At 51.2% G+C, this 19,865-nt stretch overlaps 1 protein-coding gene across 9 annotated transcripts in view; it reads right to left on the minus strand.

Annotated features, from left to right (window-relative positions):
* Nucleotides 1-34: 34 nt before the first annotated feature.
* Tex264 (testis expressed 264, ER-phagy receptor) overlaps nt 35-19,865 on the minus strand; it is a 27,076-nt gene continuing 7,245 nt past the window's right edge. For all 9 annotated transcript variants that reach the window (XM_031345956.1, XM_031345953.1, XM_031345961.1 and 6 more), the window contains 3 exons: nt 15,197-15,418; nt 3,665-3,833; nt 35-595 (listed from right to left, as the gene is read on the minus strand). In XM_031345956.1, the coding sequence (XP_031201816.1) occupies nt 315-595; nt 3,665-3,833; nt 15,197-15,418 (672 nt within the window). In that variant the 3' untranslated portion in view covers nt 35-314. The remainder of the gene's footprint in view (nt 596-3,664; nt 3,834-15,196; nt 15,419-19,865) is intronic.

Here is a 19,865-nt window from a genome sequence, read left to right on the forward strand (position 1 = left end):
CCCCAAGATAGAACAGACAAAAAACCAACTCAAATCCAGGTGAAACAAGAAAGTAATTCACTTTATTCTGGGTTCTGGAAGCTCCAATAAGAGTCTGCTAAGTTGGCAGCCCAGGAGGCTGGTGCAGATAACAGTCTCTGGCTCCTTCGGCCCCAGGAGCCAAACGGGCAGTGAGGAAGGAGGTTCAGGCTTGGAGCAGGAGAACTCAGGCTCCTGGTACTCCCAGCCCGAGCTAGGCAGGTTAAGGACAAAGAGGGCTGGAGAGTTTGCTCAGTTCCTTAGTCAATGCACCACAGAAGGTTGAGGGCTCATCGTTACTCCTCACCCCTCTCAGGGGTGCTGAGCTCCCGAGGAGGCCCCAGAAGCTTGGCTTCAGGGTTCAGTCGGGGTTCCCCCAAGGGCCCCTCGCCCTCCAGGTCCAGCTCCTCAAAGGATGAGCCGCTGGCACCCGATTCACTGTAGCTGTGCTCGCTGCGGTTGTCGCCATCATCCCAGCCACGGTTGCTTGCCCCAGGAGAAAGTGTGGTGGCTGAAGTCTCCCGGCTGCTAGGGCGAACCTCCAGGCTGCCAGAACTTGCATCACTTGTATCAGCTCCTGTGGCCAGAACAAGGGAGCACCGATTAGCCAACTACCACACGTTAACTGTCCCTTCTCTCGGGGCCACAGCAAGGGCTCTACCACCAGCTCAGGAACTGAGCGTGCACGGTCTACTCATGAATAATATAGCCACACTGGCTCAGGAGGCCCATTCCAGCTGCCCTCTGCCCTCTGCCCTGACTAGGGCTGCACTGATAGAGCCAAGGGAGTTTGCAGGGCAGGAGAGAGAGGAGCAGCTGGCTGTGCACTTCTCTCTTACCCTAGATTAGCTTCAGCTCCTTACATTTTCACAAAGCCACTGACCCCTACCCCCACATCCATTAAGGGCCACTCAGCCCCGGGTGAGGAGCTGAGATAGAACAAAGGAGACCCAAATACCATTCATTTTCAGGCTTGAGAGTGGTTTGTCCAGGGACAACTACAGCGCATTGCCCAAGAGGCAGGAGGGCTGAAGAAAGGACCAAGAGGACTACTCTGCAGCCCATGCCCCCACAAAGGCCTCCCCAAGGAGCTGTGATATTCAGGACATCAGCTGGCTTCTGCCCATTATCACACTGTATCCCCTGCAAGAGGACGAAGAAATCCTAAGAAACGCTCAACCAGACGAAAGAAGAGAGCTAGGATTATGTATTTTAAGGGTTTTCTCTTAATGTGCCTGGGTCAACTCACCAAGTGCCCATTCCAACCGTTGGCACTCTTTAATCTGCCTTCTACCCTAGTATGTCTTATAAGTAAGTGCTCCTTTGCATACCCTGCCCAGGACCTATCCCTTGGCCATCTCTACAAATCAGAGGCACTGAATGCAGGTGGAAGGTGGTGAGGAGGAGCAAAGAGCTCGGACCTACTATGTGCAGGACTCTAGATCTGGAGAGAGCCAACACATCATCTGAAGTTCAAGTAAAGAGGAACAGCTGTCAATTCTGTTAAGCACCATGGACAGTGAGGGTGGGCTGGCTTTCCCAGCTCCTGCTTCCATGGTAACAAGGTCTTGAGCCAGGCGCAGTTTGGGGACTGCTTGGTATTTGCACTGGCCTGGAGCTGTCCCTTGAGCCTTAGCAGAGGGTAGGGTGGCTAAAGGTGAAGCAATGCGAGGGTCAGGTCTGCTCTGCCCATTATTCTGCCATCTGGGCCATGCTAGCAAAAGTGAGATGAACCCTGGAAGTGTAGGACTGCTGGCCCTGTGCTCTCCTTTTGCAGTGGCCTATGGTACAGCTCCCACAGTAGCACACCAGAAGAGCAGTGACTTACGGGTAATCCCACTGACCCTAGGACAGGACTCTAGATCCTCACTCATCCACCAAAGGCTGCAGGTCTGAAAGGCATAAAGGACAGGGTAGTTTTTCCCTGATCCCTCTACTCTCAACTTCTATCTACCCGCCCACCTAATGGCTCACACAAGACCCTTGGATATAGGGCCTTCCCTTCCCACTCCTGGGCTAAGAGTCTAAAGTGACCAAAGGATAGAGCCTAGGAGTGCTTCCCTTCAGCCCAGGCTCAAAACATCAGATGAAGATGGCCGCTGGGAACACATGGACTCTACTTACAAATGAGCTCTTCAAGGCAGAGGAATGGCAGCCTACAGCCCTACAGAAGGAGGTCCCTTTGTCAAGCCTATGTCCCTAGAAAGAGGACCCCAGGCAAGGCAAAGGAGCACTGAAATCCCTGGGCTGCTGGACAGGGGGCATGGACCTGCCACCTTTACCCAGTTTCCCTCTCTTCCTCTGCCAGCAGCCAAGGCAAGGAGATCAAATATTCATTGCCTCTGTGAAGCTAAATAATACATCAATGTAATAACAGGCACAAGGAAGCTAATCACCCCCTTCACCTCCCAGTCCAAGTCAGAGCCCCAGCAGGGAGGCAAGAAGGGACAGGCCAGGCCTTGGGTGGCCTGGCACCCACCATGCATTACTGTGTAAGTGGCATGCACCTGGAGAGTGCATGTCCCTGAGAGTCAGGACAGCCTCTGTCAGAAGTGGGCAGATCCCACAGCACCCACAGTGGGGAGGAGGCGGGCAGGCTGGGGGGGAGGACAGACCAAGGACCTGAGGGGTGTGGGAGCTGTGGCTGCAGCCAGCTGTATGTAGTGAGTGCCAAGCTGTCCTTTAACACTCCTGGCAGGCAGTGTTTGGGAGGGAAGGGAACTGGGTGGGTGGGCCAAGAAGGCAAGAAGCAGAGGAAGGTTGCAGGAAGGTCAGGGCACACCTCCTTTTGACTCTGGGGGCTGCCTGCACTTGCTGACCTTGTGCCATGTCCAGTGTCCACAGTAGGGGCACTACTAAGCAGAAGGCAGCAGTACCCCATGGAGGTAATTAAGTGGCAGATGAAGTTAACTATGTTGGACACAAGCCCCAAGGGAGAAGAGACTGCCTCCCAGTACCCTGCCTGCATCAGCCCCTGCCAACACGTCTCTCTAGAGTGACCTTGGCTGTTGAAGCCTGGATGGGCAGGAAGACTCCAGAGAAGTGAAGGAGGGTCGTTCTTCTTCCCATAAGCCTGTATCACCCCTAGACTTTCTGAGTCATATAACAGCACAGTCAGAAGTTGGGGCTCCTAGGATTACCTGGCATGTTACCTACAGGGTTCCTTGCCCATGGGTGTCATACAAGATCATGGCAAGGTGGTGAAAACAGGCAAGTGGCTTGTGGGCCTGAACCTGGGGCATTCTAGCTACCAGCATGGGCTGACTTTCATGGCAAGGGCTCTAGAAAGAACCCTGTACTGGAGGCAGGAGAACACCTTGCTTCCTCTCTTACCTTCAGACCTACTCCAGTCTCACTTTCTCATGAGCCCCACCCAGATGCTTAGGATGCTAAGTATTCCTGTTAACATCTGAAGGGAATTCAGACAGGGCAGTGTTACCTGGAGAACAGATGTGAATCCGTATCTATGTGGATGTTCATGTCTGGGAACAGGCAATTCTGCATGTGGGTCCTGGTGTAAGGTCACTTTCCTTCCTTTGCCAAGTAGTCTACCTACAATGCCCCCTTAACTGTGTCCTTAGATGTGCAGATAAGGGAGGGATTCCAGGCAGCTATAGGCCCACCCTACTTCTTCCACCTTTGGTACCTGTGCCATCCGTCTGGGTGTCAGTGGCTTCCATGAGCTCCCGGCATTTCCGCTCTGTCTCCTTCACCTCTGGCACGTAGAAATCTCCTTGCCGCGCCAGTGGGCACATGAAATGGATCTTGTCTTGCTGGTAGATCTCCAGCCGAGGGTGAGCACACAGCTTCCGCTCCTACCAGTGTTGCAAAATGAATATAAGCACTATAGGGTCCTGACCAACTTGTCCCATGGGAACCTGGGGAAGTGCCTGCTGCCTAGTCCTTCTGGAAGGTCAGCTCTATATCATTGACCTCAGCAGCACTGGGGCTAGGGTGTGGTCTTCTGTGCTTGGGTGCACGGAGACTCAGGAAGAAAGGCTTGGTCTGGATTACTTGTGAAGATTGAATCTGAGCTGCTGCTGACCCAGGTTCCACCCACCTCCATCTGGCCTCTTAGATAGACCCTCTCTCCAGCTGGCACTGAGGGTCCTAGCTGGGTCCTCCTTTCAGGACCCAGGTAGGGTCCTGTGGCTTCCATCCAATCTCTTCTAAGTTTCAACCCCCTTCCAAAAGCAAGGCCCTATACTCCAAGAGCAGAGGTCTGATGACAAAGAACCCTCAGATCAGCGTTCTAAGTCAGATGCTGAAACACTCCAGGAGCCTGGCCCTGCTAATCCTGTGTGTGTATGTCCAGGACTGGATAGCTCCTCTCAGAGCATAGGGCAAGAACGCTATGACACTTAAGCCAGGGTCTGACTTTTTATCCTAGAACTTTTTATGGCCTGATCCCATCTCTCCCCGAGACAATGACACATAGCTATCAGGTGAGGTCAGTACTCCTGAAGCTGAGGCCTCTGGATCCTGTCTATATCTGTATCTATATATCTATATATCTATATATCTATATCTATACATCTATATCTATATATACATCTATATATATATCTATATTTATATATCTATATAGATCTATCTATCTATCTATCTATCTATCTATCTATCTATCTATCTATCTATCAATCATCTATCATCACACACTGAGCTTACCCCATTCCCATGGCTAGGCCTATGTCAAAATTTGAAGCTATCAAATATGGCTCCTGTATTACTTTATCCCTGATCCCAGGGTTTCTCCAGAGGAAGAAGCATAACCTGATCTGGAGGGAGGGTCGGGCATGAGGTGACACTGGTATTACCTGATGGGCTAGGACCAGCCTCTAGGTCCCCAGGCTCTGACAGGTGCTCCACCTCTCTTCACCTGGACACAGACCATTACTTCTTACCCCCTAGTGCATCAAAGAAAGCAGCGGACACATGCCAGGGCTACCTTAGGCAGGCCGGAACAACCAGAGCAGGGAGCAAGTGTCTCTCCATGGAGAATCTGCCCTCCCTCTCCTGTGACGGCACAATTACCCACCAAGACAACTGTGAGGCCCCTGACCTGTCACTGCTCACCAGCTAACCTTCACAACATGGCTATTTATAGCACCTGCCAAGCTCTCACCGTGAGCTCTAAAATGAGCCTTCCACTTAACGATAATGAGAGACTTATGCCTGGCTTGGAGAAGCCACTCCAGGACTCCACTTGTCCGCCTGCTTGGCCAACCCAAGGGTTGAGGAACCTCCTCCAATTAAAAAGAGCCCATGGAAGGAAAATGAAGGGATAAGAAGTATGAAAGTAGGACCCAGCGAGGACTCTCAGTACTGGCTGGAGAGAGAGTACATCCAGGAGGCCAGATGGAGGTGGGTGGCCCACCCTAGGTCAGCAACAGCTCAGATTCAATCTCCACAAGTAATCCAGGCAAAGCTTTTCCTCCTGCGTATCCACACATTCAAACACAGAGGACCACACCCTAAACCCAGTACTTCTTCTGAGGTCAGTGAAATAATGTCATTATTTTTACTAGTTTTGACTCCAGTCTTTCACACCAATCTGGTTACTCTCCAGATCTCCTCCAGAGCCAGGCTCATGCCATCTCTAGATATACCTTTTGGCTTTTTGTTTTGTTTTTGATGGCTGCCTTTGTTTCTGGACATGCTTACTAACGCCCCAGTTCTCAGGAGGAGCCTGAGGACAATGTACTTCCTGTCAGGGGACAGGTCACACTGTAAAAGCAGGAGCTACTAGGCTCTGGGCCCTCTAAAGCCAGCACCTGAGGACAGGTACCTGCCAGAGCTACAGGGCTCCCAGAAGAAGATCCAGTTCCTTCCTCAGCAGTCAAAGAGAATGAAGGGGTCCCCAGAGTCAGAGCATGTCCTCCACCAACATCATCAGACTCTGGACATTTAAAAGGGCCAAGTGGCAGCATCCGAATGACCAATGGCCATCTCAAGACCAACAGTAAAGTCTGTGACCATCCAGAGGTGATGAGGTTCATACCCCAGCCCTGGCCCTTACCAAACCCATGGTACCTCCAACCTTTCCTTCTGAAAGAGTCTGACAGTAATAAGGAAGAGGGGGTAGTGCTCTTTCCACCCTCTCTTCTAGGCTGGGCATCAGGGTGGGCAGCACCAGGCAGCCACCCTGTGCCACCTGTTCTGCCAGCCCCCTCATTGGCAGGCAGCTCTGTGGCTGCTCTGCGCATCTGCCTCCTCCGGAGAGCCCAGCTCTGAAGTTGCCTGGCTGTGGACAGCCTGTTACCATGGAAACTGCATCCTCCATCCTTGCCATCGCCTTCATCTCAAAGCCATCGGGAGAACAGAGGGAAGGGGGAGACAGAGGATGGAGAGCAAACTGTGGCCCAGCTTCAGTTCTCTGCCCACCCCTACCTCTTCGCAGCCTCCTACTCAGGGAGCAGAGCTCTAACTGCCCAGGCCTGCTTCAGACCTGGCCCTCCCTACTGGAGGGAAACATGAAGCTAATTAAAACCCCATTGCCTGCTCAACCCCAAATCATTATAACACGTTCTGGATGCTGTCAAAATTCAGACTCAGGAGCGGAAGAGAAGGGGCAATAAGAAGGCAAAAAGATAAAACTTCTATGTTAGCCCTTGGGCAGGGAAGGGGCTTCCGGCTGTCCCCAGTCTTTCCCAGGAGACCACTCTCCCCTCTGTGCTCTGTCCATCAAGCAGGAATGAGTCTAATGGGTATTAGGGATAAAGAGCATTGGGGCAGAGCCAGCATATGCCCCTCCCTGAGTGATCAGGCAGAGAGAATAAGCCTTTCCCTTTCTAGCCAGGTGCAGCCTCCAGGGAAAGAAAGGATAACCACGGGCTGGCTCCTGGGTCCTCACTGCACAGCAGGACTTGCTGCCCAAACAGCATGTCGATGAGCCAGGAAATATTGGAAAACCATTGGAGGAAGGTGAGGCCAGCTGCCTCTCCCTCAGCTAGCCCCAGGGAGCCCTTGGAGAACAGACTGCCAGTGGCCAAGGACACCAGCTCAATGCCACAACAGCCTGGTATAGCTGGAAGAGGGAGCCTGGATAGGCCTGAAATCCCAATCAGCCCTTAAACACCACAGCCCAAGAAGTTAAAAGCAGGTGGAAACAATAATCTTTCCTGGCTACTGTTTATCTGACAAACTCCCATCTAGAGCAGCTCATTCACAGACACAGAGACCATCAGATCCTCTCCAAGGGGGAAGAAATACCTCCACAGGCCACTCCACCTAACAGGACCATCAGATCCTCTCCAAGGGGGAAGAAATACAGACTCCACAGGCCACTCCACCTGACGGGAGAAGTCAGCCAGTCATGCAAAGGTTTTAGCAGGAACTGCTAGAGACTGCATTCAGGAGTACCCGTCCTTTAGACACACCCCCAGGCCTCCTCTCCAACCCAGGCCTTCCAGAATTGGAAATAAGAAAGGGAGACATCACTTATCAGAGCATCCCTATCATTCTGCCCTCCACTAACACAGACTACCTACCCAGAAGTGCTGAGAGACAAAAGACAGAGCAGCTTATCACATTACACAAGGCGGCTCTCTTCAGGGTCACCTCAGCTACCTTGGGCACTTATTCTTCACCTCAGGTTAAGTGTCTGCCCACACTACCCAGGGCTTCCACAAGGGTCTAGGCTGGTATGATGGGCCAGTATGTGCTGTTGGGACCCATGGGTAGATCTTTCTGAATTCAGAGGTAGGGAGGTAAGAGAGAGGACCTGAACAAGCTTTATTTTGTGTTTCGCTTTCTGAACCTCAGCCTGTGTGTTGTTGGCTTTAGTTAGAGGTTGGGCAGGCAAGGGACAGAAGCAGCTAGGCCAGGGTAGAAACAGAAGGAGAGTCCCACCTGTGGGCTGCTCAAGGGCTGGATGTGCTCAGAGCTAGGTGGCAAATGCCTCAAATGGGGAAGTCACACATCTGTTAGCTAAGCTCCAGGCCCATGAAGAGTAAGTTTGCCTGATGCATCCTTCTTCCCTCTTGCTTCACTGGGTTTCTTTGCTCACCCTCTTCTGACCAGTCTTACCCCTCTGTGCCACGCTGGACAACCAAGCAGCCACACAGCCAGCCAGCAGCTGCTGCATCCACCCGAGGTGGGAGCCTCTGCTTGCTGGGGGAAGTGATGCATGCTCATGTTTAATTACATAGACACCGATAGGCTCCCGCCTGCACACAGCAGTCCTCACAACTGGGGGCTCAGACCCTGGAGGTCCCTCAGGCAGCCGGTCTGCACTGCATGCGCAAAGTGCTTGGGGGAGGCACAGTAGGAGGCTGCAGCTAGAATATAGCACATTGTTATTATTCTGCCCAGGAACTTCCATTGACTTTCCTCTCCATAGCTCCCCCTCTCATCTCTACCAGACTCCGTAACAGTTTCTAGTCTAGAACTTAAACCTTTTGTTATATTGTGGGGACCCCAAGACCTCCTCACTCCACCCTATTCCTGTGCAAAGCCTTGAAAAGTACAAGCAAAAATAAGATAGTCAGGAAGGGGAGAGAAGAGAGTAGCCAAGAAAGCCCCATACAGTATCGAGAACCTTAGCCTGAGCTACTGACAAACGAGCGGTCCCTTCTGGGCCTCAGTGTCTCCAAGTAAAAGATAAAAGAAGAGTAAATAATTTCAAGAGAAGTGAGAACTAGGAAAAAAAACCCCTGTTATTTAAAGGCATTGCATATGTGGAAAACCACAGAAGAACGGATGCTGGGAGGGCCTGCCATAACCATCAGTAACACAGAGGTCACTGAAGGACGGCCCACTTCTCTGTGTGCCAGTCAACAAACTAGAAAAACACAATAGGAGCAAAAAATCAAGAGCTTCTTAGAATTGGGTTTGTCTCAGGGCCAGCCCAGGAGCCTCCTGAATGGCAGAGTATGACAGAGGAGCAGGGCGGGCAGGGCCAGGCCTGAGCAGGAGCCTGGGGAAGACTGCAGAAGGGGGAAAAGTGTGAAGGAGTGAGGTGGGGAGGTGGGGTGCTGTGCCTGGCACCCCAGGCTGCTGTGCCTACTGCTGCTGTTGCCTGAAGACTTTTCATTTTCACCTCAGAGCCGGCAGCTTGCCACACAATTTACACTTCTGCTGCTCTCCCTGGTGCCACCCAGGCCCTGGCTTCCTAGGTGGCTCATGGAGGGGGTGTTCCATACCAGTCAGGCATCAGGATGTACCAGTGACTGAGGAGTGGGGAAATTATGATTCCTTGGAAGCAGATAGATGGGACATAGGTCCTCATATGTCCTGGTACCTGGGCAGGCTGGGAAGCCTTGGACTTGCAGCCATACCCAGCCTTTCCTTTCACCAGGGCGCCGATGGCCAATATGAGAGCCTAATTCAGCCCTGCACTAGCCTTTCTGGGCCCTGTGGAAAGGGAGCAGAGACTAGGGAGCCTGGAAGTGAGGGCATTCAGCCAGAGCTCTGGGTGGGTCAGCCACAGGACACCATGCCTTACCCTCCTACCAGAGCTTACATATAGTTCACCGCGTCTCCAGATTAGCTGCTCTGCAGTGTTTATGTGGTCAAGGGCCTGCAGCCCTGCTTGGCTGCTTAATGCACATGGGGTCATGAAGCCAGAGTCGGGGAACCAGAGGGGAAGGATGAGTGGGTAAGTGGGGTAGAGAAGATAAGAGAGGGAAAGAGAAGAGCAGCCCTGAACTCCCCAGTTTTAACTGGCACTCTGACCTCTCTCCACCTCTCAGAGACCCCTTGTTACCTGCCTTATTAGACATGTAGCTTCTCCTTACCTGAGGGTGTCATCAAAGGGCACACTCATTCTGTTCTATGAAAAAGTTCCCTCCTCTGAATCCTGTCTCCCCCCAGTCCAAAACCCCAAGTTTTCTGGAGAAGAGCAACAAAATTTTTCCTTGGTAAGTCCCATCTGCCTGGGAAAGGTGTTCTCCCTGAACTGTGATGTCCAAGTAAACAGCACCATTCAGACACCTCAGCCCCTCGGTCCTACAGGCCTGCCAAGCTACAGTGCCCAGGCTGGTATTTCCAGAGTGCTGACTCGCATCCCACCCCAGCAAAGGTTGGTTTTGTACTTTTAGTCCTAGGGGAGGGGAAAGGAAGAGGTCTAGTGCCCCAGGGTCCCTGTGTACCTCAACCTCTAGCAACAGTTCCCGGAGGGATGCCAGGAGCAAAGCCTTTGCATGTGGGAAGGCCTTCTTTTAGCTTTTGGCTTGGGCATCTAAGAATAAATAGTTACTACTATGCCCAGCTAAGTTCTGTTTCTCTTACTTACTATCCAGTTATTCTCCTCAAGTGTCCTGCTCTGAATCCCAGCCTGGACACTGTCACTCAGAAGATGTACCCCTTGGCATGATGGCAGATATTCAGATAACATCTGTGGCTTACTGGCATTTGCAAGACCCAACCCGATCTTTTGGGTATAAACTCTGGTGCTCCTCTTGGGCACTCTGGCCTCTAGTGGATTCCAATGTCTCTTCTAGAGTTGTCTTCCCCCTAAAGAACACCACCCATCCTTACTACCATGTCAAAATGGCTACCTGTGCCTCTCTGTGAGCCTATCCCTCCTCTCTCCTTCCTACTCCCAGACACGGTTAAGCTCTCGATGATAGGAATGAGAAAGACTCTAAGGGCGCATCATCTAACCCTGTGTCCTGGGCTACCAAGAGTACCTCTTCTCCATGCTGGAGCAGGCCAATTAGCAGGTTGTGGCTCTGCCAGGTGACCTGGCTCAAGAGACCCAGTGAGAGAAGCCCAGGAATGAAGCAGCCTCAATCTCACTGAAGATGAGGGTATCGAGCCCAACAGGGTGCCTGGAGCAGCTGCTTCCTGCCCAGAGCAGCTGCAAGGCCACCATTAATGACTGCCTGCTGGGAAAATGGGAAGACAGACAAGCACCCTGAGGCTCCAACAGTAACAATCAGTGCTGGAGACTGAGTGTCAAGCTGGTACATGTTACTGTCATGCAGGCCCACCACGGCACCGTTCCAAGTATAGCCCACAGTCCCAACTCTTCTGCCTCATGCTTGGATGCAGCCACTACTTCAGCCCCGACCTTAGGTAACCTCCCCTCCTCTAGGCCTCTGGCATCTATTAAGACTTCCATGATGATCCTCTAACTCACCCCCATGCTCAGAACAGTGCCATCCAGAGGAAGGTTCAGCAAATAACCCTGAATACAAGACTAAGCTGAGATGTCAAGAGGGCCTCCACCTTACCCTTTGCTTTTTGGTGCTAGGGAAGGAAATGGCCTATGTATGCTAAGCACATGCTCCACGCTGGCCTTTAATAAGCCTCGCTCCTTATTAAAATGAAGTTTGGACCCTCATCATGTTAGTTGGGCCAAGATGGTAGCAAAGGAGAGAGAGATGACCAGATCTCAAATTTCCCACGGGGCTCCCTCATCGGGATTCCCACAGCCAGGGCCCAACAGATCTCCACTAGTGTTCTGGACCCTGCCCACTCACTCACTACCTCAGAGATGACGAGGCAGGCTAAGAGGACACAAATACAGGGTTCAGCAGTGAACAGGCTGCTATAAGCTTCATCCAGCTCATCAGGCTGACTCATTCCCACAGGTGCCTTGCTGTGTCGCTGCTCCTGAGATCCTAGCTGGTCAACAATCACACACCGCTTAAAAATTCCGTTGCCTCTGCTTCAGACAGACCCCCCCCCCCAACCTGAAGCCCCTAAGGCTTCCATTCAGTTCCAGTCTCCAATCAGAGCAACGCTTCTCTAGAAACAAATGCTGTCCCTTTGTTCTGCCTATACTGCAGCTACACAGCACCTTCGGAGTCCAGAATAATCTTGCATCTGGCAGGGGTGGGAGGGGATCTTCCCAGGGGCTCATCTCAACTAGTACAGAAGTTTGCAAACCAGTTGAGGCTCAGAAACCTCTTCTGAACAAAAGGCTAAGACATCAGCTGGATTAAAGAACCCTTAGGCATTGCTATTACAGTTGAAACAGGAGATGTCCAAGCTGCCAGGCACAGGGCACCTCAGCATAGCCTTTAGCTCCCATCCCAGAGCAGTGTGACAAGTACTGGCTTCCCTCCTACTCTAAGGCCCTGTCAGAGCCACCCCAGCCAATCCAGCTGTCCCAGGGCTTGGCCTCCACGGCCCCCTCGTAAGGGTACTACCTTTTTTTGGCAACTCTTCCTGTAGCTTTCTTTCTAATACTATAGTGAAATGGCCACATCTGGTTTCTGGGCCTGCCTACCACCAGCCATTGTGTGAGCAACCACCAGCCATTGTGTGAGCAACCACCAGCCATTGTGTGAGCAACACTGTTTCCCTAAACCTGGGAGAAGGTGCTTATGCAATTTTTAAAAAAAAAGCCTTCTCCTGGGAACTTCTGGATATAAAAGACCCTAGAGAAGGGGGTTTATGGAATAGATTCTAGACCTTGGTGAGGGGGGACTAGCATGGGGCAGGATAGTCAGATGGCTTGGTCAGGCCAGTCTAATCCTCTCAGTGATCCCGATCAACTGCTTAAGCCAAGCATGAGCCATGGCCCATGCTAGGACCTTTCATATGCAAGCCCATACACAGGACCTCTATTTCCACCATTCAGACTACTACCCTGAGGTGAATTTGGGGTACTGCCATTGCTCTAGGCTCATATCTAGACTATATCTCTTTTGTAGTCTTGTAATTTTAAGGAAGTTCAGTTTCCTCCTGTAGCTGCTTGAAGCTGTCCCCTGCCTGGGACGTAAGGAGCAGTCTCTATCTGTCCCAGAGACCACCTCCTTGTACTTCAATGAAGCAGCCTAGCCAAGCTGGGGCATCCTTTATATACATAGATGGCCACCGGGTACTCAGGTAGCCCTTACACAGACTGTTCCAGAGTGCTCAGTCTGGAGGTTTCTAGTAGTATTTTTGAAGACAGAAATTCCAGCCTCTACAGTTCAGTCTGCTAGGTTGTCAAGCTGAGGAAGGCTGGCCAGAGAGCCAGAAGCTGTCACACAGATCACAAAGATGGGTTACAGCCATCCCTTCCAGAAACCAGGGGAGTGACCCTCAAGTCCTTTGCTGTCCCACAAGACCTCCAACGTCCCACCCCAGCTTCTGGGGCGGCAGGTGATACTGCTAAGTCAGTCCCCCCCTATTTTGGCAGAATGATCGGATAAGGCTTCCTCATTCCTCAGGAAAGAGTACTGATGGCTGCTGTCACTTCATCTGAAGAACATTTATAGCAATCCCAACTCCAGAGAGAGAGGGGGGAGAGGGGAGGGGTAGACTGTGTGTGTGTGTGTGTGTGTGTGTACACAAAGTCAACACTAGTCAGCTGGGGCTGGGAGAGTCCTAAGTGCTGGAGTCTCATTAGTAGCCTTTCTCTGACCACAGGGCAGAGGGAAGAAGGCAGAGGTGGAGGCAGCCTTACTCTTGGTTCAGTCTCTTGTGCTGAGAGGCACAGGGCCACCTCCTGAGACTACAGGTTATGGCAAACAAGCCTCTTCATCTTCCCTTCATTTTAGTTCTCCAGAAACCAAAGTCAGGCTAAACACAGGACAGGGATGACCCTCACCCTGCCCTAAACCTCTGGCTTTTTATCCCTGCCCCCACCACAGTGAGACAGAGCCCAGAGCATAGCTAACAGGCTCCCATAGGAGGGGAAGAGGGAGGAAAGGCTCTCATCAAAGGGATGACGTCAAAACCAGCCAACTTGTGAAGCAGTCAGGGGCCGGGAAATTTGGACAAAGGTGTCTAAAAATAAACCCCCGAAGCCAGGAAAAAGCTTTGGTGGCTGAGTCGCTTGCCACCATACCCCATGCCACACAGCCTGCTCCGAGGTCTGGAACCCAGGAAATGTCTCCCTGAGGATGCTCCTCCAGATTAGCCATCAAGACAGGAGATGACAAAGACAACAAGACAGAAAACACTACATCAGCTCTCCCTCGAGTGCAATGAACGGTGACCCCCGAGGTCCCACACAGAGCGGGTCTAGAACATTCCCTCGAGTTTAATGAACAGTCCCACACAGAGTGGGCCTAGAACATCTATGTCCCACTACCTGCCACCATACGATACCTCCAGTCTAACCTGGGCCCCAAAGCACACCCTCTCTAGTAGTGCTCTGGGGACCACCTTCCAGCTCACAAAAGAAACTCGCCCTCGTCTTCCCCAGCTTCTGACCTACACCACCATAGACACCACTGCTTCTCAGCCATTGCCACAGCACATGCAGTCAGCAAGCAGCGCCACTGTTAGTCACAGAATCAGTTTTGTCCCAAACCAGGGGCCTCTTTTAGATTCCTCAGCTCAATGGGAAGCAACACTATGCCTTCAACTACCTTAAGAACGGACACAGCCGCTGTGACACCCCCACGCCATCTCTCTCTCCCAGATTTAGTCTGACAGCTTTACCAGCTCTGTGCTGGTTCCGTGTTGCTAAAGTCACCGACTCAGTGAGTTATGACCTAGACAAAGTAATTCTGTCAACTCAATGTGTCTGAGGAAGGAGGAGTGTCAACCACCAGGAGGTGGCAGCCTAACTTGTGGCTCTTTGCCCTCAGATCCGACTGCCTCCTCAGCACATCTGCAGCCCCACAGCCCATGCTCGGAACCGGGCAGCCCATCTTGAGCAAAAGGCTTCAACAGAATGCTAACTGGCTGGTAGGTCTGCTTTGGTTTTCTGTTTATTTTGTTTGGCTTTTGGTGCTGGATTGGATCTAGGGCCCTTTATATACATCCCTTTCCTTAGCTCTCAGGTTGTCAAACATCCAAAGAAATGGTATAGAAGGACAAGGCTTCAAAACTTTTTAGCAGAGAGACCCCCCCTGCAATCTCTTCCTACAGACAGGTTGTGTCACCAGCATTACTTCCTTCCAGGTCAGAAAGGAAGAAGGCAGGGCCTGCCACTGTTGTTCAAGTCCTGGGGGTGGGGAGGGGGGCACACTGTCAAAGGTAGCATCAAGGCCAGATTGATACATGGCCACTGAGAGCTCTTTAGGTCTCAAGGAGGAGAGGGACAGGGTGAAGACAAAGACAGTCAATCTGACTACACCAGGGTTCTGAACAAGCCCTTGGAGATGGTCTAACCCCAAGATCTAGAGCATCTGAAAGAGAGCCAAAAGTCTCTGCCATATGGTCCAGCCACCTCAGTGCCTGATCCATGAGGGCCTTAGAGAGCTGCTCTCTCCAAACCACTTACATTCCTCTCAGTTCCTATCCAGGGGACCCGAGTATCCGCCCTCCACAGGATACACCTATGTCTCACCTTGATGTAGGCATCCAAAGCAGGGTGGACTCGGCGGGCAGCCAGCCAGATGGATATGGGGGTGGTGTAAGGGAAGGTAGCTATGACCACATGGCTAGGTGCTGGAAAGGAGAATATCTTGAAGCCAAATTTCTGATAGAGGTGGATGAGCTCAGGCAAGGGCGGCTCCTCGCCCTCACTCAGGACGCTGCCAACTGCACAGCGGCACTTCTCAGGAGGCACCTGTGGAGGCAGGGCACAGGATCAGTGTCATGCAGAGGACAGAGGACAGATCTGAGGTCCTCTGCTTCTGGGATAACTCAGTCCTGGACAAACCACCTGCTCTGACAAGCTATGGAGCTCTAGATACCAGGGTGAAGCTGGTATTTCTCTACTAAAATCAACTATGGTGCATATGTATGCATCCCATTGTGGGACTCTCATTTACTCCTTCAACAAACAAGCTAAGCTGCAAATACAACTCAAGAGTCATGGTGAAAAAAAAGAAAAAGAAAAGAAAGGAAAGAAAAAAGAAAGAAAAGAAAAGCAAGCAAGACAAGACTTGGTCACCACCCTCAGGGAGCCCTGGAGAGGGAAGAACAGAGCTATCTGAGCCATCGCCCTCTACACGGCACTGCTGAGAGCTCTCCTCACATCACCTTCTGTGGGTCCCAGCCTCAGAGGGCATCCAGCAGGACTGCACACAGCTGATTCTAGGATCTGGATTCAGCACAGTCCAATTAGCTTATTTCCCTCCTACCTCCCAGAGGAGCAAACTTTGCTAACAGAGAGACCATGGTAAGTAAGGCAGCAGACCGCAGGAGCAGGAACAAAGAAAAAAGCCTGTAACGCCTGGCCTTCTTGGTTGGCCCGTAAACACAAGTATATGTGAACTTACACAGTAGAACGCAGAGGCCAGGGTAGGGATTTAGTGTTTGCTGTAGAAGATCAGGATGTGAGATAAAAATTTAAAAAGAAATCCCCTCTAGGTTCACAGATAGGAACAGTCACCATCACAAGGCTCTAGACCTTTACCCCGAAAACCTGTCCACTTTTGAAACCCCTTCCTAATTAGACTCCAAACTGTTGGTTCCTCCCGACTCCGCCCCGCCTCGGTCTCCTAGTCCCTAATAAATGTACTTCCTGTTCTCTCGCTCTCCTGATCCTCTATCCTATGGCTCCCATCAACCAGAGGCAGTGAGTCTTGAGTTTCCAACACTTCCGAGGACTGCCCCAGGGATTACAGGCCAGTGCTCACTTCTGGCAGCAGATGGTGACAGCCTTTCCAACCCTCTGTCCCCAGGTCTCTTTTCCTACCATCTACGTACAGCTCTTGGACTAGGTGCTTAGGGAAAGCTGTTCCTAAAACCAGGACATTTACCACAGAGCTGGACCTCAACTCTGCACCATTCAATCCTTCCCCACCCAGGGCCCACCCCCTCTGATGTGAACAGGACACTCTCTACCTGCACTCACTTCCTTTCCTGCCCACTTTCTCAGCACCAGAGTCACTCTCACACATGTGCTTCTACTCCCCCACATCAGCCCCTTTCACACCTGCCACCAATTGCTGGGGCCTTTCTTAGCCCTGACCCGCTTCCTCTACTCTGGCAATCTATCCTGCCTTACAATCAGTTTTTTGGGAACATGGGCGCCTGCTCCAGGCTCTGACCTCTGAACAGACCCTAGGGGGTTAGCCAATTCTCAAGGTTCTGACCATGTTGCTCCCTTGAACAAATGACAGCAAGCAGAACTTAGAGTTTTAGTGACAGGCAATATAATGTAATGTTAATAAACATAGCTAGAAAGGTGGCCAGGGAGTGAAACCTAAGTCACATGATTCCGCCTAAGTTCTTCCCCTGGTTTCTCAGAGCTCCAATTCCTTGATATTTTCTTATAGGCCTTTCATTTTAAAAGAGATAGCTCACAAAAGTAGTTATGGGGCATTAATGAAATGGTTATTCGTAGCAATGACATAGTCCCACCAGCAGCCCCTTGATCTAGAATGCCCACCTACACTAACTCTGAATACAGACCTTCCCCACCATCATTCCATCCTTCAGGTTCAGTGAGACTTTGTACCACCTTTCCTCTCCTGAAACTTCTTCCAGATTTTGCTGTCTTGTCCTTTTTAAGTTCCTGCCATCCCACTCAAACATTACCGCTGCAGTACCACGTCTTGTCTCTAGATGGTGCACCGGCACCACTTACACTCTAAGAATTGCACTGGCCAACCAAGCAAAGAAGTTCCCACAGGTGGCCAAGTGACTGATTGCATCTGCTGACCCCAATGTATGGCATGCCAGGTGGGAGGGAGGGTAGGAAAAAAAAGAAAAAATAATGTTAACATAGGTTAGAGGGAAAAATGGGTGTTAGGACACTTGCCACTTGATCTCTCGTTATCCCCTGCCTGCCTCAATTTGGGTTCCAAGGTCTTTCCTGAGATCACTTCAGAAGCTCCCATGGAACCACCAACTCAACACTCTTCTGACTTTCAAAGATGTTTGAACACACAATCAGAACTTCTCAATGACTCCCAGTTCACATCTATGGCAAAACTAAACCAAACAGGCCAAAGGTGTGACACTGAACTCGCCTCAGCAGGGCTAGAACTCAGATGGGGCAGCAGCCACTGACTACGGTGGCAGAGGGAGGGGCAGAACCCAGCTCTGGCCCAGCCCGCCTTGCCAGCCTCCTCTCCTACCACACCCCCATATACACCCACATAGAGCTATTTGTAGCCAAACATGCCACGTCGTCCCATGCTGCCTGCCTTTTCGTAAGCTGCTTCCTCTGCCTAAAATGTTCCTCTCCAACCTATTTGAGTCTTCTTTCTGGAAAACTCTAGTTCATCCTGTAAGACTCAGCTTAATTCCTCTCCTCAAAGCCTTTTGGGAGCTATCCCTCCTCTCTGACCCCAAATAAACATTAAGGGTACAGGTCTTCTACTGCACTGTAATGGAGCCTTCTCATTTCTCCCCCTCCACTCTAGGCCTCACGGAGAAGTCTAGGATCCTACAAAGAATTTCTTGGGAATATGTGACAATGGTGCGGGCATGAAAACAGCTGCTCACACAAACCCCGCCCACAACCAAATAACCTGGCAAAAGGGAAGTGCTCCTCTCCAATGCAATACAGAGTGACGTGGAACACAAGAACTCTCTGACTCAGTCTCTCCCAACTCCACAAGTTAGGTCATTATTCGCCCCCTCTCGACTCTGGCCAGTGCTTAGACAGTAGTGTTAGGGCACAGCAACCCTCCGCCTGCTGAGCAGTGCATGCAGAGCCAGAGCTGGAAAGCAGCAGAACTAGGTCACCTGCAAGGAGCTATGACAGCTATGAAGATAACCCAGGAAGTGGCAAAGCTGATCCAATAGCAGTGATTCAGCCCAAGACAAAAGCCTACTTCTCTTATTTGTCTACTTCTCCTACTTACATAAGACATTTCTTTGGAGTACCTGTGACCAGCAAGAGCTGGACCAGAACTGCACCAGCCTGGAACCACACTAGAAAGACAGGACAGTGGTGGAACCACCACCCGTCTGAAGACAGGAAAGCCTACCCAGGACATACCATCAAAACCAAGACTAACAAGAGAGATGGGCATGCCGGCCTTCAGCACATCTCTTTCAAAGTATACAGCCTCCTCAGCCCAGACTAGAAGAGGGCAGTTTCTTGGAACCTAAATCTTTCATTATGAGCCCATCTTGAGGCTAGCCCACTGCTTCTACCTGAGAGGTCTCTGACAACCATCAGGTCACAGTGAAGAAGTTCTTCTTGATGGTACTTCCTGGCAGAGACCTCAGAAGTGTAGGAACAGGACAAGATTGATATCTTTAAGGATTCAGAAAAGACAAACTGTGTCAGCTGGTCCACTGGGTTCTGTAGAGATGGCCAAGCACAAGCCCACAACCTATACAGTCAATAAGAGTAGGTATATCATCTAGTAGCCCAAGCCCAGAGGACTGCATCTGCCACCTACAGATGTATACTGGGCCTCCTTTACCCAGACCTGGTGTACAGCTAGCTCAACACATCATGCCATGCGTTCAACTTCCCTACTATGTGAAGGAACACGGGGTAGCAACCAGCTGGAATATATGGGCTGATGCCAACAACCAAGCCAGAGGACAGGACTCACACTCATAAGGAGGGAAGAAGTCATTGGAATATCAACTCTAAAAGAGGTTCTGGAGCTTTCTGGGAGTTCCCACCTTTAGTGCCTTAGGGACCTTCCTCCTACTCCCAGAAGCAGACCCTCCTGAGAGAGGGCAGCTGACAAGGCCTCACCACTTGCTGCTTTCCACACATGAGCTCATCAAATCCAAATGTTCTCTTCGACCTTGTTCCTGAGGCCCAGGATACCAAGTTAGCAAATGCCACACAGGGAGGCAGTGTTGGGGTCAGGGTTCAAACCTAAGCAGACAAGCTCTGGAATTGCAACATGCAACTCACAGTCACCTGGGAATTTAAGAAGTCAGCTCCAGCTCTGAAGACACAACAGCCTTTCCCTGTAGTGTGCATCCTCGGGCTCAGGCCCCCTGGAGCACGTGCTCCTGAAGGCATAAAAGCTCAGTGGTACAAGGCTCACAGACGGGGGCTGCTGTCAAACACATTATTTACCTATCAGGAGACAAGTACTGGGCCTTTGCCTCATCGATCTGATGCCACAAAAATAAAACCTGGGATA

The sequence above is a fragment of the Mastomys coucha genome, unplaced genomic scaffold, assembly GCF_008632895.1.
Source record: "Mastomys coucha isolate ucsf_1 unplaced genomic scaffold, UCSF_Mcou_1 pScaffold23, whole genome shotgun sequence".
Taxonomy (NCBI): Eukaryota; Metazoa; Chordata; class Mammalia; order Rodentia; family Muridae; genus Mastomys; species Mastomys coucha.